Source organism: Coregonus clupeaformis, chromosome 8, assembly GCF_020615455.1.
Source record: "Coregonus clupeaformis isolate EN_2021a chromosome 8, ASM2061545v1, whole genome shotgun sequence".
Classification (NCBI taxonomy): domain Eukaryota; kingdom Metazoa; phylum Chordata; class Actinopteri; order Salmoniformes; family Salmonidae; genus Coregonus; species Coregonus clupeaformis.
This window is the reverse complement of record NC_059199.1, coordinates 65,462,074-65,485,785: the sequence shown is the minus strand read 5'-3', so window position 1 is coordinate 65,485,785 and position 23,712 is coordinate 65,462,074. Positions and strand designations below refer to the sequence as shown.

The window sequence follows — 23,712 nt, the reverse complement described above, 5'->3', positions numbered from 1 at the left end:
GGGCACTCGCACTCTTGTCCTATCAGAGACAGTACGTAACTGCAACCAAGATTTTACGTAGAGACCACGCACATTGCGTAAATACTAACAACAAACATGGCGGACGGTAAGTGAAATGTGGTTCGTTTATTGGCATGTTTGTACGTTCTACTATAGTTGTTGTCAATTTTAGTGGTACATTTAGCTTGAAATATTTCCTTATACCCCAACAATTTGTTTAATCCAGTCTGTTATCTCGGTAACAGTCAGTGGTTAACAGTGGAAGGTCGTTGCTAGCATGATAACGTTAGCTAGTCAATTAGCTAAAGTAACGTTCGTTAACCCGCCACTTCGACATTGCTGTAGCTAGCCTACATGTAGGGTACCTTCTTTGGCTTGAAGAGTGGATGGTCATGCTATGTAGTTAGCTACCTGAACTTAATCTGGAGTAAGTGTGTGTATTTTACGTTATAGATAAACGATGGCAGAACCACCGTCCTTGCGGTTGTTGACATTTTGATATTGCTGCTGATCTGTCTCCGAATGATTCTGAAGACATTTACGTTAACTGACTGACTATCCTCTTTATGTTGTCTAGAATGTAGGTAGTTGACATTAATGTATGTTTCTCTCAGATCACACGGACGCAGACCAATCTATGGAGGGGCACACTCCAGTAAGTCTAATACAAATGTAGTTAGGGATTTAAAGTGGTTCTGTTGATTTTAAATGTGTGTTTGATAGTTACACTAATTTAAATGAATACATATTCCTGCTCCTTTTTAGATTGCTGAAAACCCACATTCTGAATTTGGACTGACAGAAAACATCCAGGTATGACAATCAATACGATAATTTTTCTGGATGCAAAATGTGCCTTTCAGAAAATCATGTCCATGAAAAGGGGGCCATTTCAAAGACTCAAACTATCACACTGAATTGTGAGAGTTATGGTAACCTTGATTGTCTACTGAATAAGCAATTTATGCACAGCTCTCTAGCATAGCAGGCACTAATGTGTGAAACTCTGCTTTTTGGTTAAAAAAAACATGAGACTGCAATTCAGAGTACACTTTTAAGATGCTAACATACATGGATAGTGGCTTGAGTAGTGGTAACTGTTGACATTTCTGTATCTCTGCTTTCACCACCTAATTGTGTAGAGAATAGTTGAAAATGAGAAAGCCAACACAGAGAAGGTCTCCAAACAGAAGGTGGATCTGCAGTCGCTCCCCACCAGGGCATATTTGGATCAGACAGTGGTGCCCATTCTTCTTCAAGGCTTATCTGTGCTGGCCAAGGAAAGGTATGTTGAAAATGTCTGTGCAGGGGTTCAGATTTTTTTTCCCATTCACATTTCTGAGTGACATGTTTGGCAATGCATTTGTCAAATGTATAGAACAGGCAGTACTATGAAAAGGGAAGAGCATTTGGGTTTCAAGTAACTGTCAAGTTACCAGACTTTAAATATGTGCCTTTCTCCATGTTGTCTTCTTTCAGACCTGCAAATCCTATTGAATTCTTAGCAGCCTTCCTTCTCAAGAACAAATCACAGTTTGAAGATCGAAATTAAGCCCCGGGCGGATGGAAATGTGCACTTTGAGGCCATATGTTTAAAATCAAGAAAATTGTTGTTTCTGTCATTGGTTATGTTTGCTAATGATACTGTGTCGTTTTTTAAACCAGAATAAAGATGGTGCTGCAGGGAAATATGGTACTCTTCTTTTAGTGCAAATGTCAGAGGTAAAGTAATATCTACAAAACAGACAAACACACTAGTTTGCACCTCAAGTTCCCTTGTATCATGGTCCCCTTCAGGTCAAAATATTCAAATTCAGTCCATTTACCAAAACGCCTACAAGAGGGAACATTGCTTTTTAATGAACAATGTCCCATTTTCTATGTTTTGTGATGTAATGTTGAGAACCAGTCCAGTCCATGTTTCATATTGCCAAATGACGCATGTATTATTCCAGTGCCTTGTTTTATTATACCACAAGTTGAGCTACAGAGCTGGTGATGAACCCCTTTTGATAAAAGGGTCAAATCTCAGACGCCCCAACCTCCATTCTATTAATCATAAGAAATACAACAAACAGGGAAGTTTGTGCTAAATAACTCTAAAATGTAATTTTGGAATCACCCTTTCATCTTGTGAGATTTGTGCTCTTGGAATTAATTTAGCAGAAGTACCACTTTATTGCACAACACAATGAAAACAGTACACGACAATAATTAAATTAAATCCATCCAGAACTTCATTTAAGTGTAAGATAAATAAAATCAAATGTTACATCATTACATTCTATAAAATATATATATTCAATATAAAGACACTCTCTGTGCATATAAAAGCACTCCATTCAAACAGCAGACCAGTATTTGAGTTTTTCAAGCTACCACCAAGTTTTAGTCTTCAGTGAGCAGTTAGAACCTAGACTGCAATACAAACTGATAAACAGAGAATGTCAGTTTGGATTTCAGGCTAGTTAGGACCAGCATGCTTCATGTTTAGTTTCTGGTTTTGAGCACTCCGGGATAATGTTTCCCCTAGGTACAGATCTAGCATCAGCCTCTGCCACAATCCTAAACTTAATCATTAGAGGGGAAATGCAAAACTGACCCAAGATCAGCGTCTATGGGCAACTTCACCCTACACCTTTTGGCGCCCTCCTTCACCATACATGGCAACTCAGAAGCAATTAGCAAAATGGAGTATGATTTGACTTCTATTTGGATACAAACCAACTATTAGAAAATAGAAAATGTCAAGTTAAATAATTTCCTACGAGTCCTACAAGATTGAATCGATTGACAAACAGAACGCCTCAAACAAAACTTTCATTTTAATCTATGCTTGATTGTTATTCTATTCATTTCATTCAACTTATTTACAGAAGGGCAACAGGGTTGGAATCTTGATATTTCATTTATCAAGTAAACACTACTCGAAGTGAAGCACTAAAATATATTTGACTTTCTGGGTTTCCGCTTTCTCAAGACATTAAAGCTCCCATGCAGTCTTTTTTTAATTACATTTTTAAATCATCACTGTCTAATAAATCACTGTTTATTTCATGAAAATAACACCAAATACACTCAGTAACCTGTCTGCCTGCTTTATATAGCAAGCCTCAGCCACGGGATTCAATGTCTGTAGGAGCGAACCATTTTTGTTAAAGGGGTCATTGGTCAGAATACTCAGATCAGATTGTGATGTCATACTGTGGGCCAAAAACTCCATCCCACTTGAACAGGCATAAAAAAATAAACCTCTTACACTAAAAAGGGCATTATCATCATTTTCACAATTTCAGTGTGAAAATATCATTAAAAAAGAAAAATCAAGTTTGACTGCACTGCCCCTTTAAAAACCAGTAGCCTTGAGCAGAGATTTGAGGGGGAATTGACTTGAATGGATCACTGCAGCATGTCTTGACTGTTCAAGTTACCACTTCACTTGTGATCTATTGAAGTTGGAGTGCCAAGTTATCCTCAAAAGAACCCAAAGTTGGTTGAGAGGGACATCAATGCCTAATTCAAATTGATCAATAGTGCAATTTGTAAGTCGCTCTGGATAAGAGCGTCTGCTAAATGACTTAAATGTAAATGTAGTGCTTAATACAAATGTGATTTCTCCTGATAATGTCCTGTTTCTGACCTGCATCTTATCGAAATTTACCTATCTAATGAGAAGAAACAACTTGACGCCATCCTATATCTGGAAAATAAGAACTGAGACACATTGATACAAGACACGTGTATCTGTCTATCTGCCCCATGAAACAATCCCTGATGCATTTTACCCTTGTTTGTGGTGACCTGTTAGCAAAATATACACAATCTGATTTAAAAGCATTATAGCCCCCCCAATCAAATCTTTGCTCACAGACTACCATTGGTGGAAAACACGAGAACAGGCGTGGGGGAAAAAATGGTTGTGCGTTCCACTGACCCCCAGAGGGGAAGTCAGATGTAGAACTGGTGGGCGGCGAGGTTGTCCATAAAGGGGCGGACCAGGTTGTCTGTAGAGAAGTAGAAGACCAGGCCGAAGGTGATGGAGATGGGGAGAGCTGGGAGGGCCTTCTTGAATATGGCCAGCAGCAGAAGAGTGAGGCAGAGTCCCTGTGAGACACAGAAGGGGTCATTAAAGAACAGTTCAAATCCACAAATGGGCCACATTTGGTGCTTTATCACACAGTTTTTAGGGCTATTTCAGCTTAGCCACCACACTAAATAGGCTAGCAATCAACACCCATTCCAAAGTTTCTGCTGAAACTACCTTTCTAGTTTACTATGGGTCTGCTTATCATGAACCTTAGTTCAGACTTGCAACTGAGCAGTTAAACATACATAAATACAATTAGAAAAAACTAATAAAGTTATAAACTATAATTGTAGGCTAACTCTGTAAGCCACCCTGCCTAATCAATGAACCAACAGCATCACCTAGGCCTATACGTTCACTCCCAGACTCATGGATAGAACGTTTGGAGCGTAGAATACGGTAACCAGTCCATCCAGTATGCATAATAATACAGTCCACACTCAAAGGCAATTACTAGAATTTGTTGAATTTTAGAGTATAGGTTAGACCAATTATGTACCAAATACATTATTATAATTTTTTTAAATGTTTTACTGCCGTGCATAATATGCGGTAGGCTATGTTTAGTATACAGTAATCCCTCGTTTATCGCGGGGGTTACGTTCCGAAAATGACCCGCGATAAGTGAAATCCGCGAAATAGAAAACTTTTTTTTTTTACAATTAGCAACTATTACATGTATACAAATACAGTGACTCACGTGTAGGCCGTTTCACTGCTCTTCAGACTGGGCCGCTGCATCCTGACTGCGGCTCTGCAGTGTTCTCTTCTTCTGAAGCCCGCGGTGCAGGTGTGTTTGTTCGGGAGAAGAACATAGTGATAGGCAGCTGTTGTCGCTCTTTTTTCTTCTTTGCAAAAAGATCCTTGTACACCGACATGCCACCATCGATTACGTTGGAGAACTGTAACGAACGGCTCATCAAAGGGTCCCATTCCTCAGCTACTCGCTTAAGTTCAGTGGCCATTCGCACCATGGTTGCTAAGCGACCAAGCGTTAGTCCTTCCTCCTCATCTCTCGTGTCCTCTTCTCCCTCTTCTCTTTCATCGTCGCTTTGTGGCTTTGTCATTTCTGCCAGCTCTGCATCGGTCAGCGGCTGTGCGTCTCCATCAATCAGGGCGTTTATGTCATCCGGACTCATGTCATTAAAGCCGTCTCCTCCAATCTGTTTAGCCAGATTCACAGCTGTTTCTACGGCAGAGTGGTGGACCTCGTCAAGCGAGCCTCCGGTTGCGCACATAGCCAGGGTCAAACGGTCTTTGTGAACTTTAAATCCTGGGGCTTTGGCTTCTTCCTGCATGATGAAGGTGCGGGAGGGCATTCGTTTCAAAATAAGGCAGTCTCATCCATGTTAAAAACTTGTTCGGGCTTATATCCCCCCCCCTCCTCAATGATCGCCTTGAATTTATTGTTCACGAAGGCTTCTGCCTCAGCGGTATCCGCAGACGCCATCTCACCGTGCAGACAAACATTTTTAAGTCCAAAGCGTTTCTTAAACTTTTCAAACCAGCCCTTGCTTGCATTAAATGCGCTTGGCACTTTGTCAGCAGCACTTGCTGGGGGCCTGGCATCCTCTCCCACTGTGTCAGCAGCACTTGCTGAGGGCCCGGCATCCTCTCCTCTTCCCCGTCACTGACAGCAAAGTTTTCATACAGCATTCTCGCTTTTGTGCAGATAACGTTTGTATCCAGGGTTATGTTTTTTTCCTGCAGTCATTAGTCCACAGAGCTAATGCCGTCTCCATCCGTACCATGGTCTTGTTGCGGACAGTTACAACCCTTTTTGCATTCGTATTAAAATTGACTGCTGCTGTCGTCCTTATGTTTTTTCCTCCTTCTTTATGTAACGAACGGAAGATTCATTGATTCCGTAATGGCGAGCAACGGCTGCATAGCTTTACCTTCCCTTAGCATGTCCAGAAGTTTAACTTTATCTGAGATAGGTAGCATCTTCCGCCGTTTGGGCCCATCCGCAGGTGCTTTTGTCGGTCCAGGCCGTTTCGCTCGACATTATGGGTTTAGGAGATGTTCGAAATTACAAGATAATTTGGCCAACTTAATGTAAATTTGCCAAGCTGTTTTATGTACGTACACATAACTGCACGAGACGACAAAATGATAGCACAATTCGTAGCATGTTTTGATACAAGAAGCGGGAGTGAGTTTTTAGCGAATCAGAATGCAGAGCACAATGCACCAAAAAAAAAAATGCATTATGAAAATCCGCAAAATAGCGAATCCGCGATAAGTGAACCGCGAAGTGGCGAGGGATCACTGTATTATGGGACAATCATTATTTTAATTAATTTAAAATTAAGCTTGGGCTCATATATAGGCCTATGCATAAATAAGCTTTAATATGCTTATTGGTGTTTTGAATTAATTATCACCTTAGAAAGCGCTGTTCACTTTGAAACAACATCCACAGAGACCATGTTTTCCACTCAGTTTCAAACTGTTGTTGAACTTCAGTGAGGTGAGTTTTAAAAGCACAATACTGTTTTGATGATAAGTGTTTGATGTGATTTTGCATTGATGTCAGAGTGGTTAGAGGGACAATAGAGCCCTGAGTACCAGACCATTAGCAACTTGATGGTCGTTAGCGAGTTGAGTACTACCAACGCATGTCCAGAGTGCATAAAAGGAGATTACTCAATGGTCACATGGAATTTTACTGCGGTTATGACTCATGATTGACGGTGTGGCGGTAATACGGTCACTGCAACAGCCCTAGGTCTGGCTGCAACACTCACGATGAGAATGGCCACAAAGCAGGCCAGCGTGGTGTTCCAGTCTCCTCCGGTGGCGGCAGCCTTCCCCACCAGCACACTGTAGAAGATGAAGTCCCCCAGTCCCAGCTTGACTCCTCCTAAAGATTATACCACACCACAGCATGTCCATATGGATTAGTTTCACACCACAAGAGACCACATTTATTATAAAATAAAAAACAAACAAATTCATTCTAAAAATAATTGAGAGAAAATGTTGCTATGGGAGATGTTTGCCCAATCAACCCCTAGAACACTACCCCCTATGCATTTGTGGAGACCTTAAAGGATTGGCTAGAAATGGCAAATGACTACATTTTGCCCTCTGATAGGATTGGTGTAATGTTCACCACCATTGCTTACACCCATCCGATCCTTTCAGATCCTACAGACGTGCGTAGGGGGTAGGGGTTAGTGGTTGATTTAGGATTCAGAAAGTACTCACGGTCTTCCTCGTCTAGGTCGTCCTCGGTTGAGTAGGACCTGTTGATCCCTGAGGACACTTGGGTCTCTGGCTCCGCCCAGTCTCTCGCCAGGGCGCTGCCCTCACTCTGATGTGCTTCCTCGTCTGAGGAACCGAAAATGGCAACAGTTTATTCATTTTAAGTCCTTCATTCAAATCTGTTCTGCATTCAAATCTACAGTGCACTTGAACGTTACAATGTTAAACTGTTTGACTGTTGATACCATAGACAATATAACTATATCTATGGTTGAGACTAGGAACAAACTGAACATTGTTAAAGCCAAAGGGTTATAAGCAGAAATTATACGACACCTACCTGTATCTTCATTTGTGGGCTCTGCATTTCTTGCTGGGTTGGCCATCCCAACCATCCATATCATGGCAGCTAAAACGAAATGAAAGTCTTATTAGGAAACTGGTGCAATTCTGCAAGACTCGTAATTTTGGTCGAAAGGCATCCTTATGGAAGGAAATTACGAACCATACCAAAGGCTCGAGAACCAGCTCAAAGAAACCGAACAAACATTTTGGTCAAATCTGAATTGAACTAAAACAAACACACATAAAGGGCACCAAGACAACGAGCCACTGCTTTGTATGATGCCTATTCCCTCAGAGCTGGGTAGTGTTCATTATGTGTCCTTGACCAAAGCACTTAACCCTAAATTGCTCCAGATGATAATGGCAGACTGTGGCTGTGACCCTACTCTCTGAGGGTGTCTCAGGGGGAATTGGGAGATTGAAAAAAATAAATCTATCAATTATATTTCCACTTCACACATGTGTATAATACACACTTGTACATGTGTGAAATAGGACAAATATATTCACCCACCATATTTAAAATAAATTAAAATTGTAAGAATGATAATGAAAAAAACAAACTCAAATGGTAACAAAACCTTTTGCACCGTAGCAAAACAATGTGCAACAAAAATGAGAGTTTATTGGACAAATTCATTCCGTTTGGTTTCAAGATAATACACACCCCTGAACTTGTTTAACAAGAAACACTTTCTGTTGCAAAACAGTTCGCTACGGTGTGCCCCAATGAACAAAACCTTGTACTTACATGAATATATGAGTGCAGGGAAGATGGGCTCGTTGCGCTCCTGTGCTGTCTCTACAAGCATCCTGAGAGGACCTTTGGGGCACAAGACTGCAACCAAATCTGCAAACAAAGGACAACAGCATGACACGGGAATTTCTGAATGAGCAAAAAAAGTACTGAACTACTGGAAGAATGATTGCAACATTTATACATGATGAAATCGCACACTTTTTGATAGGTGGTGCTCAGCTAATAGTCAATGTCTGTACAGCAGCATGATAACTGCTCTACCATTACAGACAAAAATAAGTGTCAATTTAACACCTATACCATTAAATCAAAGGGCCCGTCCAGAAACAACCTGTAGCCTCTAACCCTCTTGGCTATTCACGAAGATCTGAAAGGATTAGATAGGTATAAGTAATAAGATGGTAGATTCACCTTGCACTGGGATAGGCTAGGTGGAATTTATACCCATCCAAGGACCTTGCACCACTCCAATACTTTCAAATCTGCTACGTTTCTAGACAAAAGATGGAACCTCCACCTTGCCTACAGTCGTGGTCAAAAGTTTTGAGAATGACACATTTACATTTACGTCATTTAGCAGACGCTCTTATCCAGAGCGACTTACAAATTGCACTATTGATCAATTTGAATTAGGCATTGATGTCCCTCTCAACCAACTTTGGGTTCTTTTGAGGATAACTTGGCACTCCAACTTCAATAGATCACAAGTGAAGTGGTAACTTGAACAGTCAAGACATGCTGCAGTGATCCATTCAAGTCAATTCCCCCTCAAATCTCTGCTCAAGGCTACTGGTTTTTAAAGGGGCAGTGCAGTCAAACTTGATTTTAATTTTTTAGTGATATTTTCACACTGAAATTGTGAAAATGATGATAATGCCCTTTTTAGTGTAAGAGGTAAATTTTTTTATGCCTGTTCAACTTTGTGAAGACCAATACTTGTGTCATTCTCAAAACTTTTGACCACGACTGTAGGGATATCCTAAGTGGAAATGATTATACCTATTCAAGGACCTTATACCTATCCAATCGTTTCAAATCACCTCAGTGTCTAGACTAGAGACTAAATTGCTAGGGGTTGTTTCCCCAGACAGTAGAAACCACAAGCAATATGTTCTCTGAGCCCTCCTACTCACCGTAGACGGAGATGGCTCCCAGGATGACCCAGGCGGACCACTCGGGCAGGTACTTGATGAACACCAGGGCCATGAGGGCCGAGATAGAGATGAGGTAGGCCTGCTGCAGCTGCAGGGGCCCCTTCCAGTGTATGCAGATCATTCCCACCGCCCCAAAGTTCCAGATGATCATGGCTACTGTGGGGTAATCCATGGCCATGTTGTAGGTTTTAAATACCTCCCTGGATAGGAGGAGAGAGATTTGTCAAATCAAACTTGATTTAAAGTGCATTCAAACCTCAAACTGCTTTACAGACAAGGGACGTATCTCAATGGTCACTAGTGGCTTCCTTTCCTCACCTCCTATCCTTCATCCATAGTGATCTGAGTAGGTCAGATGAATTCCCTTCCTTTCATCTGTCCTGTCTTTTAGGATGAGGAATTCACATTAAACTGTTGAGATGCTCCCATCCAGAGTTTGAACTGAGGAATTAGAATGCTGCCTTTGCTGTAAGTGAAGACAGTGGGGTTCTGTTTAAGTTAAATCTCTGTCCCAGGGACTAAGGTGATCTTTCAGATCTGTCAGACAGTTCTTTAAATAAGAAAAGCTGAGGGGGGATACGTTTTAGCTAACAACACAAGCATTGTAATATAATATTACTTAATACACTAGTGTGGTGGAAATTTCTATAAGGCAATATTTTTGGAAATTTCTCAATAGCCACAGAGAAAAGTGGCAGCAAAATACATATTAACAGGTTCTGCTTCCAATGAGGCAGCAGTATCAGTTCCCCTTGCTGCGTGTATCAATAGCCTATATATTATTTGAGACAGCCTCCGTGTCCCGCTGTCTCCTTGAAACAACCACAACAGCCAGGCATGATACCATACAGCTGACTCCAAACAATTGCAGGGAGGGCCACTCACCCCAGGTACATGAAGCTGAACCAGAAGAGCAGCATCAGTGAGGACAGGATGAGCCATCCGTGAATGAACTAGGACAGAATGAACCATGACACACAGCATTAGAATGTAGCACTCCAAGCTTGGGGCCTGTTCAGTAGGATGTAACGTTACAGAACGTTTAGATAGAAATGCACGGTGTAAAACAACAGATATGATTACCTGTCAGATAGAATACCAGGGAATCGTGTCCGCTGTATTCATTCTATTTCTATCTGCAACGTTCAGAATGTTTCACATCACTGAATACACCCTTGGTCTGTCTCACCTTGTAGCAGCGGTATTTGTAGAGCACGACCAGGAAGATGGTCATGACCACGATGACGCTGATCATGATGAGGGTGTTGAGCACAGAGTTGAGCAGCCGCTCGCCCACCGTGTCTGTGTCCTCTGTGAATGGCGTGTAGATCCTAACAGGGCCAGAGTCAAATCAACAATCATGAAATCGGCCTGACACTAATACTATGCTCCGTGGTGTCTCCCGAGTGGCGCAGTGGTCTAAGGCACTGCATCGCCACTAGAGATCCTGGTTCAAATCCAGACTCTGCCGTAGCCGGCCGCAACCGGGAGACCCATGGGGCGGCGCACAATTAGCCAGCGTCGTCCAGGGTAGGGGAGGGAATGGCCTGCAGGGATGTAGCTCAGTTGGTAGAGCATGGCGTTTGCAACGCCAGGGTTGTGGGTTCGATTCCCACGGGGGGCCAGTATGAAAATGTATGCACTCACTTAACTGTAAGTCGCTCTGGATAAGAGCGTCTGCTAAATGACTAAAATGTAAATGTAAAATGTGTAGTTTCCCCCTAGGTACAGATCTAGGATCAGCTTCCCCTCCCCCAATCCTAACCTTAACTATTGGTGGGGGAAATGCAGAACTGACCCTGGATCAGCATCTAGGGGCAACTTCACTCTAAACCTAATATTATCTACACCTAATCTTTATCTCATAAGTGGCCAACCCTTCTCAGAATACTAGCTAGCTACCCTCCTGCAGGATTTTGCTCCAGCCCTACGCGAACACACCTTATTCTACTGGATTTCAAGATGTTATAGTAGGGAGGGTGGACCACCCCTAATTTAGCCTTAGTTCCTGTGAGCTAGATATGAACTTAGCTTGTACTAAAGTGTGGGAAAACCAGTTGCGTAACATACTCAAGTTATTAAGACAACTAAGTTCTAAGCATGTCAGTGTCAAATCCCAGGAAAAGTTCCCTTAAGGAGCTGTCATAAAGATCTGCGAGAACCACCTCGTCTCACAATGTCTTGCATAGAAGCAGCTCATCTCATATCATCACGCAAAGAAGCGTCTCTTCTCATATTACACTGGGTCGTGTTCATTAGGGCACACAACAGAAAACGTTTTGAAACAGAACACACATTTTTTTATTTCTTATTGGACAGGTCCAGGTAGCAGCCCCTCCCCGCTGTGTTTTCTTCCGTTTGATGCCTCATGAACATAACCCAATGTTACTAAACGGAAGGAAAAACACTTACAGCTGCTGTCCGTTCTTCTCAGTGTAGAAGCTGACCGACTTGATGGTGGCTACGACGACCACCATGCAAAGGGTGACGGGGACGAACAGCATGATGACATGCTTGGCGCCGTACTTGAGGGTACGTTCCTCGTCGTCCTCCAGGTCTACGGGCTCCCGCTCCACGGCACTCCTGTCCAGGCTGGGGGGCTCAGCTGCAGGCTCTGGGGCCACCGGGCGCCGCTGCAAGGTAATGGAGCATTTTTTAGCATTGCTTATTACATGGAAATAGTACATGGTGTGAATAATAGTGTCATTATTGCACTATGAAGGAGTCAATCGAAAGTAGTGGCTGTGGTACCCACAGTACAGTCGTGGTCAAAAGTTTTGAGAATGACACAAGAATTGGTCTTCACAAAGTTCGCTGCTTCAGTGTTATGAGATATTTTTGTCAGATGTTACTATGGTATACTGAAGTATAATTACAAGCATTCCATAAGTGTCAAAGGCTTTTATTGACAATTACATTAAGTTTATGCAAAGAGTCAATATTTGCAGTGTTGACCCTTCTTTTTCAAGACCTCTGCAATTCGCCCTGGCATGCTGTCAATTAACTTCTGGGCCACATCCTGACTGATGGCAGCCCATTCTTGTATAATCAATGCTTGGAGTTTGTCAGAATTTGTGGGTTTTTGTTTGTCCACCCGCCTCTTGAGGATTGACCACAAGTTCTCAATGGGATTAAGGTCTGGGGAGTTTCCTGGCCATGGACCCACATTTTTTATGTTTTGTTCCCCGAGCCACTTAGTTATCACTTTTGCCTTATGGCAAGGTGCTCCATCATGCTGGAAAAGGTATTGTTCGTCACCAAACTGTTCTTGGATGGTTGGGAGAAGTTGCTCTCTGAGGATTTGTTGGTACCATTCTTTATTCATGGCTGTGTTCTTAGGCAAAAGTGTGAGTGAGCCCACTCCCTTGGCTGAGAAGCAACCCCACACATGAATGGTCTCAGGATGCTTTAGGGTTAGCATGACACAGGACTGATGGTAGCGCTCACATCATCTTCTCCGGACAAGCTTTTTTCCGGATGCCCCAAACAATCGGAAAGGGGATTCATCAGAGAAAATTACTTTACCCCAGTCCTCAGCAGTCCAATCCCTGTACCTTTTGCAGAATATCAGTCTGTCCCTGATGTTTTTCCTGGAGAGAAGTGGCTTATTTTCTGCCCTTCTTGACACCAGGCCATCCTCCAAAAGTATTCGCCTCACTGTGCGTGCAGATGCACTCACACCTGCCTGCTGCCATTCTTGAGCAAGCTCTGCACTGGTGGTGCCCCAATCCTGCAGCTGAATCAACTTTAGGAGACGGTCCTGGCGCTTGCTGGACTTTCTTGGGCGCCCTGACGCCTTCTTCACAACAATTGAACCTCTCTCCTTGAAGTTCTTGATGATCCGATAAATGGTTGATTTAGGTGCAATCTACTAGCAGCAATATCCTTGCCTGTGAAGCCCTTTTTGTGCAAAGCAATGATGACGGCACGTGTTTCCTTGCAGGTAACCATGGTTAACAGAAGAAGAACAGTGATTTCAAGCACCACCCTTCTTTTAAAGCTTCCAGTCTGTTATTCTAACTCAATCAGCATGACAGAGTGATCTCCAGCCTTGTCCTCGTCAACACTCTCACCTATATTAACGAGAGAATCACTGACATGATGTCAGCTGGTCCTTTTGTGGCAGGGCTGAAATGCAGTGGAAATTTGTTTTGGGGATTAAGTTCATTTTCATGGCAAAGAGGGACTTTGCAATTAATTGCAATTCATCTGATCACTCTTAATGACATTCTAGAGTATATGCAAATTGCCATCATCAAAACTGAGGCAGCAGACTTTGTGAAAATTAGTATTCGTGTCATTCTCAAAAGTTTTGACCACGACTGTATATCTTCATCACAATCACCACTATCTAAGAGTTAGACACTTGATTCAAATGCTCTTTCTCAATTCATTGCATCCGCTCTCCTCGCCTACTTCTCAAAATGCTTTGGGGAGGGTCCTGGGAGGGACCTTGGACCATCTCCTCCAATACGGTTGCGAAGGAGGTGAGGAGATAGGATGCAAGGAATCACAAAGACCAATTGAGATAGAGCCTTGAAATGATCCAAGGTGTCCCCGCTCCGGGAAAGAGCACTTGCCCAACAGTGCAGAGGACACCTACCCTGGGCTCCATGTCTGCAGGCTGGGGTTGGTCGGGGTCTTGTTGGTAAAATGGCACAGGCGGTATCTTGGATGCAACCAGAGCTGTCCTCTCATTGTAGGAGTCCTCTTCACTGTCCGAGGCACTCATGGATGGAATGTTAGCAACGGCTGAGGAGAGGGACACTGCTGCAAAATTTTTTACAAACGAGTCAAGGCAAAATTCATTGCGACGTTATTGACAAAAAAAACCCGAAGGAACTGCAACTTTACTGACGCCCAATCATTATAGTCCCGCAGGCTCTTTTTTTGACTGACTACATTATCGAGTATGTTGGCATCGAAAAACGTAGGCTAAAACTGTATACATAATTTCAGGATACTCTAACGTTATGTAGCTAGCTAAAAGGAGACTTAACGCAATGGATTGATTTAGCCACTACAGTCTGGTATTTAGATCAGATTGTGAGAAGTGCAAGTTAGCTTGCTGACTAGCTAGCAAGCGTATTAGTATAAGAAAAAAAGCTGTACATATTATATTAAAGTTAGTTTTTAAACGTGTCAAAGTACCTTCTTAATCCTTAATTGGACATCAACAAGACCAAGGAAACCGAGTCCGTTCTTGGATGAAAGAAAGCGCTTCTGCAATCTCCAACGACAAGCAGAATGGCAACAACAGAAGTCATCAGCTGATGCCTGGTGGACCACGTGATCCGTGCTTCTGAAACGTCACTAGACAACTTGTGACTTCAAAAAAATGTTGCTTCGTAAAAATACACAAAAAAATAAGAATAAAAAATATAGAAAAAATCATTTATTAAACTTGTAACCATTTTTTTTGGTGCAAATACAACTCCCTCATCTTACAGTGCCTATATAAAGTCTACACCCCCTTTCAAATGATTTGTTGCCTTAAAGCCTGGAATAAAAATACATTAAAATAGGTTTTAAAATTGGCACCAGTGGCAGTCGGTGCCGTTTAAGATTAGGGAGGACGATCAATAATGTTTATGAGCATGGCCTTATTTCTATTTCAGCATATTGGATGACTGTCCTTCATATTCCATTCACCCAGCTCAATGTAACATCGATAGGTTTAGGCTACTACATGATATTTGAGCATTGCATTTGGTACAAATCATTCCCTAAACTCTAGACCACAGCTGAATCTGGAAATGAATGGTGTGGCTGTTGAACAAGTTGAGGAGACTCAATTACTTGGTGTTACCTTAGTTTGTAAACTGTCATGGTCAAAACATGTAGATTCAATGGTTGTGAAGATGGGGAGAGGTCTGTCCATAATAAAGAGATGCTCTGCTTTTTTGACACCACACTCAAAAAAGCAACTCCTGCAGGCTCTAGTTGTCTTATCTTGATTATTGTCCAGTCATGTGGTCAAGTGCTGCAAAGAAAGACCTAGTGAAGCTGCAGCTGGCCCAGAACAGAGTGGCATTGTAATCAGAGGGCTAATATAAATACTATGCATGCCAGTCTCTCTTGGCTAAGAGTTGAGGAGAGACTGACTGCATCACTTCTTTTTATAAGAAACAATGTGCTGAAAATTCCAAATTGTTTGCATAGTCAACTTACACACACACACTTACCCCACCAGACATGCCACCAGGGGTCTTTTCACAGTCCCCAAATCCAGAACAAATTCAAGAAAGCATGCGGTATTATATAGAGCCATTATTGCATGGAACTCCCTTCCATCTCATATTGCTCAAACCTGGTTTAAAAAAAACCCTGATAAAGCAACACCTCACAGCACAATGCCTCTCCCCTATTTGACCTAGCCATTTTAAAATGTATGTAGTTCTGTCCTTGAGCTGTTATTGTCTATTAATGTTCTGTATTATGTCATGTTTCATGTTTCGAGTGGACCCCAGGAAGAGTAGCTGCTGCTTTCGTAACAGCCAATGGGGATCCTAATAAACAGTTGTGTAAAGTACTCAAGTAAAAATACTTTAAAGTACTACTTAAGTAGTTTTTTTGGGTATCTGTACTTTACTATTTATATTTTTGACAACTTTTACTTCACTACATTCCTACAGAAAATAATGTACTTTTTACTCCATCAATTTTTCCTGACACCCAAAAGTACTCCTTATATTTTGAATGCTTAGCAGGACAGGAAAATGGTCCAATTCACACACTTATCAAGAGAACATCCCTGGTCATCTCTACTGCCTCTGATCTGGCGGACTCAATAAACAAAAATGCTTTGTTTGTAAATGATGTCTGAGTGTTGGAGTGTGCCCCTGGCTAACCATAAATAAATAAAAAGAAAATGGTGCCGTTTGGTTTGCTTAATATAAGGAATTTGAAATAATGTATACTTTTATTTGACTTTTGATACTTAAGTATATTTTTGCAATTACATTTACTTTTGATACATAAGTATATTTAAAACCAAATACTTTTAGACTTTTACTAAATAAGTATTTTACTAGGTGACTTTCACTTTTACTTGAGTCATTTTCTATTAAGGTATCTTTACTTTTACTCAAGTATGTGACAATTGCATACTTTTTCCACAACTGCTAATAAAATACCAAATACTCTAATTTTCCCTATACCCATCAAGAGGTTGGTACAACCTAGCCTACGAATGAAAGTTTAAAACGTAGGTGCACAGGTGGAGAGAAATGTTTTAGTAATCAAGGTGACAGACAGTTACACATTCAATACCGCCTTGCACACTCTTGCCTGCATCTAGCTGATCTAGGGTGTAATCATTAGTCCAAACAATAGTTTTTATTGAACAAATGTAGGTATGTTTATACCCGTTTCGTTCGCTTCCATTTAAGAAACGTTGTTCAACAAAATCAGCGGAATGAATACACCCCTGATCAACCGCAAACACAGTTCACTTTCATAGCAACCCACATACAAACAGCGTGATCACTTTGCTCATAGTATAATTCCTTCTCACATCTACGCGCTATCCTCCTCTCACCTTTTCCCTTCACTTGTGGACCTCAGTGCACAACACAACAGCTGTTTGTGACCAGGTGAAAAAAACGTTCCAACCAAACCTTCATACCATAACCGCTACACACAGCCTACATCGTTGTCACCAAATTAGCTAACGTCATAGTCAACATAACTACTAGAACTAACGCATTAGTAAACCCGCTAGCTACAAGCATGCAGTACAGTGTACAGCAAGCAGTTTAGCAGTTACACTGGTGGGCCCCGGTGGCAATACATTAATAAAACCAAAAGCTTACCTTGACTTGGAAGAGTTCCAGTGTTGGATAGCCATAGCCAGCTACCTAACATCGCATCCCTCTCTGTTTGAGTCGGGTGTTTGAAACTAGCTAGCTGCATTCGCTAGATAAGTAAGTGAAGTGAAAAAATTATGAAATATAGCTACAGTGGGGAAAAAAAGTATTTAGTCAGCCACCAATTGTGCAAGTTCTCCCACTTAAAAAGATGAGAGAGGCCTGTAATTGTCATCATAGGTACACGTCAACTATGACAGAAAAATTAGGAAAAAAATCCAGAAAATCACATTGTAGGATTTTTAATGAATTTATTTGCAAATTATGGTGGAAAATAAGTATTTGGTCAATAACAAAAGTTTCTCAATACTTTGTTATATACCCTTTGTTGGCAATGACACAGGTCAAACGTTTTCTGTAAGTCTTCACAAGGTTTTCACACACTGTTGCTGGTATTTTGGCCCATTCCTCCATGCAGATCTTTTCTAGAGCAGTGATGTTTTGGGGCTGTCGCTGGGCAACACGGACTTTCAACTCCCTCCAAAGATTTTCTATGGGGTTGAGATCTGGAGACTGGCTAGGCCACTCCAGGTCCTTGAAATGCTTCTTACAAAGCCACTCCTTCGTTGCCCGGGCGGTGTGTTTGGGATCATTGTCATGCTGAAAGACATAGCCACGTTTCATCTTCAATGCCCTTGCTGATGGAAGGAGGATTTCACTCCAAATCTCACGATACATGGCCCCATTAATTCTTTCCTTTACACGGATCAGTCGTCCTGGTCCCTTTGCAGAAAAACAGCCCCAAAGCATGATGTTTCCACCCCCATGCTTCACAGTAGGTATGGTGTTCTTTGGATGCAACTCAGCATTCTTTGTCCTCCAAACACGACGAGTTGAGTTTTTACCAAAAAGTTATATTTTGGTTTCATCTGACCATATGACATTCTCCCAATCCTCTTCTGGATCATCCAAATGCACTCTAGCAAACTTCAGACGGGCCTGGACATGTACTGGCTTAAGCAGGGGGACACGTCTGACACTGCAGGATTTGAGTCCCTGGCGGCGTAGTGTGTTACTGATGGTAGGCTTTGTTACTTTGGTCCCAGCTCTCTGCAGGTCATTCACTAGTTCCCCCCGTGTGGTTCTGGGATTTTTGCTCACTGTTCTTGTGATCAATTTAACCCCACGGGGTGAGATCTTGCGTGGAGCCCCAGATCGAGGGAGATTATCAGTGGTCTTGTATGTCTTCCATTTCCTAATAATTGCTCCCACAGTTGATTTCTTCAAACCAAGCTGCTTACCTATTGCAGATTCAGTCTTCCCAGCCTGGTGCAGGTCTACAATTTTGTTTCTGGTGTCCTTTGACAGCTCTTTGGTCTTGGCCATAGTGGAGTTTGGAGTGTGACTGTTTGAGGTTGTGGACAGGTGTCTTTTATACTGATAACAAGTTCAAACAGGTGCCATTAATACAGGTAACAAGTGGAGGACAGAGGAGCCTCTTAAAGAAGAAGTTACAGGTCTGTGAGAGCCAGAAATCTTGCTTGTTTGTAGGTGACCAAATACTTATTTTCCACCATAATTTGCAAATAAATTCATAAAAAATCCTACAATGTGATTTTCTGAAGAAAAAAAATCTCAATTTGTCTGTCATAGTTGACGTGTACCTATGATGAAAATTACAGGCCTCTCTCATCTTTTTAAGTGGGAGAACTTGCACAATTGGTGGCTGACTAAATACTTTTTTCCCCACTGTACCTGTCTGTCTTTGCAGACAGATATACTTGTTTTTGCAATTGTATTTGCACAATTGATCATCCAAATCGTGAAATAATCAGATATCACTTGGATCTGTTGCATCTTTTGTTATTGAAGTCTTTATCATACCAGACTGTTATGCTAAGACTAGGTCAGACATTGAAATTACCATTTCCTTTTTTACTGGCCACAATTTACCTGACCGCTCGGTGTAGTAGGCCTATTATTGCACAATCAAAGAATGAGAGTTGGGAATGCTTTTCCTGGAACTTGACAGTGAAGCTGACATTTTAGCAGTGATGCTATTTAATCAACAAGATGCAGCAGACAGCTGAGACAGCACTTTCCCAAAGATGCTGGGAAGTTTTGGGAGAGCAGAGTTAGAGAGGAAACTGATTGGTCTGCATCATAAACTGAGGAGGCAGGTGCTGTCTAACCAATGAAGTAATCCACTATTTTTGAGTAATCCAATAGATTTAGTTACTGCATTTTTCAAGTAATCTGCCCAACCCTGGAGAAGTCACATCTAAACGTACCAATGTGCATATACAACTTACTTATCATAATATCTCAACATTATTGTTTTTACTTTAGTATTTTAAGTAATTCCACATTTCTTAACTGTTTTGAATTATTCAATAATGTTTCAAAGACATACAGTGCCTATAGAAAGTCTACACCTGTTGAACTTTTTTCACATTTTGTTGTGTCAGCGCCCCAGAGTTTCATGCATTTAAATAAGGAATTTTCCTTTCCCCCCACTTACAGTTGAAGTCTGAAGTTTACATACACCTTAGCCAAATACATTTAAACTCAGTTTTTCACAATTCCTGACATTTAATCCTAGTAAAAGTAAAAGTTTACATACACCCAATTAGTATTTGGTAGCATTGCCTTTAAATTGTTTAACTTGGGTTAAACGTTTCGGGTAGCCTTCCACAAGCTTCCCACAATAAGTTGGGTGAATTTTGGCCCATTCCTCCTGACAGAGCTGGTGTAACTGAGTCAGGTGTGTAGGCCTCCTTGCTCGCACACGCTTTTTCAGTTCTGCCCACACATTTTCTATAGGATTGAGGTCAGGGCTTTGTGATGACCACTCCAATACCTTGACTTTGTTGTCCTTAAGCCATTTTGCCACAACTTTTGAAGTATGCTTGGGGTCATTGTCCATTTGGAAGACCCATTTGTGACCAAGCTTTAACTTCCTGACTGATGTCTTGAGATGTTGCTTCAATATATCCACATAATTTTCCTTCCTCATGATGCCATCTATTTTGTGAAGTGCACCAGTCCCTCCTGCAGCAAAGCACCCCCACAGCATGATGCTGCCACCCCTGTGCTTCACGGTTGGGATGGTGTTCTTCGGCTTGAAAGCAACCCCCTTTTTCCTCCAAACATAACAATGGTCATTATGGCCAAACAGTTATATTTTTGTTTCATCAGACCAGAGGACATTTCTCCAAAAAGTAAGATCTTTGTCCCCATGTGCAGTTGCAAACCGTAGTCTGGCTTTTTAATGGCGGTTTTGGAGCAGTGGCTTCTTCCTTGCTGAGCGGCCTTTCAGGTTATGTCGATATAGGACTCGTTTTACTGTGGATATAAATACTTGTGTACCTGTTTCCTCCAGTCCTTTGCTGTTGTTCTGGGATTGATTTGCACTTTTCGCACCAAAGTACGTTCATCTCTAAGAGACAGAACGTGTCTCCTTCCTGAGCGGTATGACGGCTGCGTGGTCCCATGGTGTTTATACTTGCTTACTATTGTTTATACAGATGAACGTGGTACCTTCAGGCATTTGGAAATTGCTCCCAAGGATGAACCAGACTTGTGGAGGTCTAACATTTTTTTTCTGAGGTCTTGGCTGATTTCTTTTGATTTTCCCATAATGTCAAGCAAAGAGGCACTGAGTTTGAAGGTAGGCCTTGAAATACATCCACAGGTACACCTCCAATTGACTCAAATGATGTCAATTAGCCTATCAGAAGCTTCTAAAGCCATGACATCATTTTCTGGAATTTTCCAAGCTGTTTGAAGGCACTGTCAACTTAGTGTATGTAAACTTCTGACCCACTGGAATTGTGATACAGTGAATTATAAGTGAAATAATCTGTCTGTAAACAATTGTTGGAAAAATTACTAGTTTCATGCACAAAGTAGATGTCCTAACCAACTTGCCAAAACTATAGTTTGTTAACAAGAAATGTGTGGAGTGCTTGAAAAACGAGTTTTAATGACTCCAACCTAAGTGTATGTAAACTTCCGACTTCAACTGTATCTACACACCATATTGTTTTTATTGTGAAAAAAAGTATATATAAAAAATACAAAAATGAAATATCATAATTGGATAAGTCTCCACCCCCCTGAGTTAATATTTAGTGGAAGCACTTTTGGCAGCAATTACAGCTGGAGGCTGTTGGGATAAGTCTCTACCAACTTTTCTCATCTAGATTTGTCAATAATAATAATAATAATAATATGCCATTTAGCAGACGCTTTTATCCAAAGCGACTTACAGTCATGCGTGCATACATTTTTGTGTATGGGTGGTCCCGGGGATCGAACCCACTACCTTGGCATTACAAGCGCCGTGCTCTACCAGCTGAGCTACAGAGGACCACACATATTTTACCATTCTTCTTTACATAACTGTTCAAGCTCTGTCAAGTTCCTTGGAGAGCGTTGATGGACAGCAATCTTCAAGTCATGACACACATTTTTCGATTGGATTTAGGTTGGGACTGACTGGGCCACTAAAGGACATTTACCTTTTTATTCCTTAGCCCCGCCACTGTAGCTTTGGCTGTGTGCTTCGGGTCATTGTCATGCTGAAAGGTGAACTTCCATCCAAGTATCAGCTTTCTTGCAGAGGGCAGCAGGCTTTCCTCAAGGACTTTTCTCTACATTGCTCCATTTATTTTACCTTATATCCTGGGGCCTTATTTATAAATGCTGTGCCTATTTTAAAGTAATTCAATATCAATTTCTGAAAAGACTGTGCACGCACACAAATATTGAGATTCATAAACTTGGTGCACGCCATACATACACGTTTCCCATTATAAATCAGACCTGTCATAAAACTGTGCGCGCATGAACGAGCATTATGACTCCACCTGAGTAATGACTATCATTCACCTTTTATGGTGACAATAACCCCCTTATTTGTTGTATACTTTGGAAATATTTGAATTAGGCCAAGACAGTATCTAAAGGAAATAGCAATTGCGAACTTGATCAAATGTCTTTCAAGGTTTTTGCAGAATGTTTTCTTTTGCAGTGACATTTGCTGTATCTGGCCATTTCTGAAAGACAAAAACAATTGCAAATTGTTGTGGACCTGTAAACCGATCGTTTGAATTCAATAATGTTTTTCATTAAATTTTTCCCGAACCTAAATATGCTGCACGGCCCGCGAATTCTGGAACATTGTCTACTCTGAAAAATATAGAAAATACAGTAGGCCTACTTACAGTGGTAGCCTGCGCACTTCCATGCGAAATATCAACTTTCTGTTCAACTGTTAAATGCTACTGTATGTTATAAGGCTAATTTTGCCTTCTTGCAATGCAATACTTCAACCACTAGAAACTGTGCGTAGCTTATGCATGGTCTAAAGTTTGCGGGAGGATAAGCACTTTTCTCACGTCAAATTCAGTTTTTATAAATGCCAACTTTTGCGTGACAAAACTGGCGCACGCATGTTTTGGAGCATATTTTCAGCTTACACAACATTTAGAAATGAGGCCCCTGATGAGTGCCACAGTCTTTGACAATGAGAAACATCCCCATAACATGATGCTGCCACCACCATGCTTCACAGTAGGGACGGTGTTGTTTGGGTGATGTGCCATGTTGGGTTTGCTCCAAATATAACACTTGTCATTTAGGCCAAAAGGTTCCGTTTTAGTTTTCGTCAGACCACAAAACTTTTTGCCACATGGCTACAGAATCTCCCGAGTGTTTTTTTTGTTTGCATACTTCAAATGGGATTGAAGGTGGGATATCTTGAGTAATGGCTTCCTTCTTGCCACCCTATCATACATGCCAGATTTGTGGAGCAGAGGAGGCTGGTGGGAGAAGCTATAGGAGGACATGCTCATTGTAATGGCTGGAATGGAATAAATGGAAACTGAGTCAAACGTGGTTTCCATATGTTTTGATGTTTGATACCGTTCCATATATTCCATTCCAGCCATTACAATGAGCCTGTCCTCCTATAGCTCCTCCCACCAGCCTCCACTGTTGTGGCTTGGGATATTGTTGTCACAAGCACACTTTGACCAGTCTTGGCCATAAAAGCCTGTAGCTCTTTCAATGTTGCCATTAGACTCTTGCTAGCCTCTTTGATCAGTCTCCTACTTGCTCGGTCATCCAGTTTGGAGGGACAGTCTGATCTAGGTAGGGTCTTGGTCTTGCCATACACCATCCACTTCTTAATAATTGTCTTGACCGTGCTCCAAGGGATATTCAAGGCCTTTGAAATATTTGTATACCCATCCCCTGATCTGTGCTTGGTCCCGGAGTTCTTTTGAATAATATAATATAAAATGTATTTATAATAAAAAATGTGTATACTGCTCTAGACGAGAT

At 41.6% G+C, this 23,712-nt stretch overlaps 2 protein-coding genes across 4 annotated transcripts; one reads left to right on the top strand and one right to left on the bottom strand.

Moving 5' to 3' along the window:
* The first annotated feature begins 35 nt into the window (after positions 1–35).
* Positions 36–1,689, top strand: LOC123480988 (protein dpy-30 homolog). The gene is made up of 5 exons (XM_045222150.1): positions 36–106; positions 615–655; positions 766–813; positions 1,143–1,285; positions 1,480–1,689. Exons 1-5 carry the CDS (start codon positions 97–99, stop codon positions 1,550–1,552), a joined length of 315 nt encoding a protein of 104 aa, XP_045078085.1. The 5' UTR covers positions 36–96; the 3' UTR covers positions 1,553–1,689.
* Positions 1,690–2,154: 465 nt separating this feature from the next.
* LOC121572384 (presenilin-2) lies at positions 2,155–14,848 on the bottom strand. 3 transcript variants are annotated; one of them, XM_045222147.1, is made up of 11 exons: positions 14,708–14,848; positions 14,160–14,323; positions 11,969–12,189; positions 10,746–10,887; positions 10,442–10,509; positions 9,536–9,756; positions 8,394–8,492; positions 7,638–7,706; positions 7,301–7,423; positions 6,838–6,953; positions 2,155–4,104 (listed from the first exon to the last, which is right to left on the bottom strand). In XM_045222147.1, exons 2-11 carry the CDS (start codon positions 14,286–14,288, stop codon positions 3,949–3,951), a joined length of 1,344 nt encoding a protein of 447 aa, XP_045078082.1. In that variant the 5' UTR covers positions 14,289–14,323; positions 14,708–14,848; the 3' UTR covers positions 2,155–3,948. The 3 variants fall into 3 exon arrangements, with proteins under 3 accessions (XP_045078082.1, XP_045078083.1, XP_041740374.2); XM_045222148.1 differs by having other exon boundaries at positions 14,160–14,308; XM_041884440.2 differs by having other exon boundaries at positions 14,160–14,326; positions 14,708–14,847.
* Between the last annotated feature and the right edge of the window lie 8,864 nt (positions 14,849–23,712).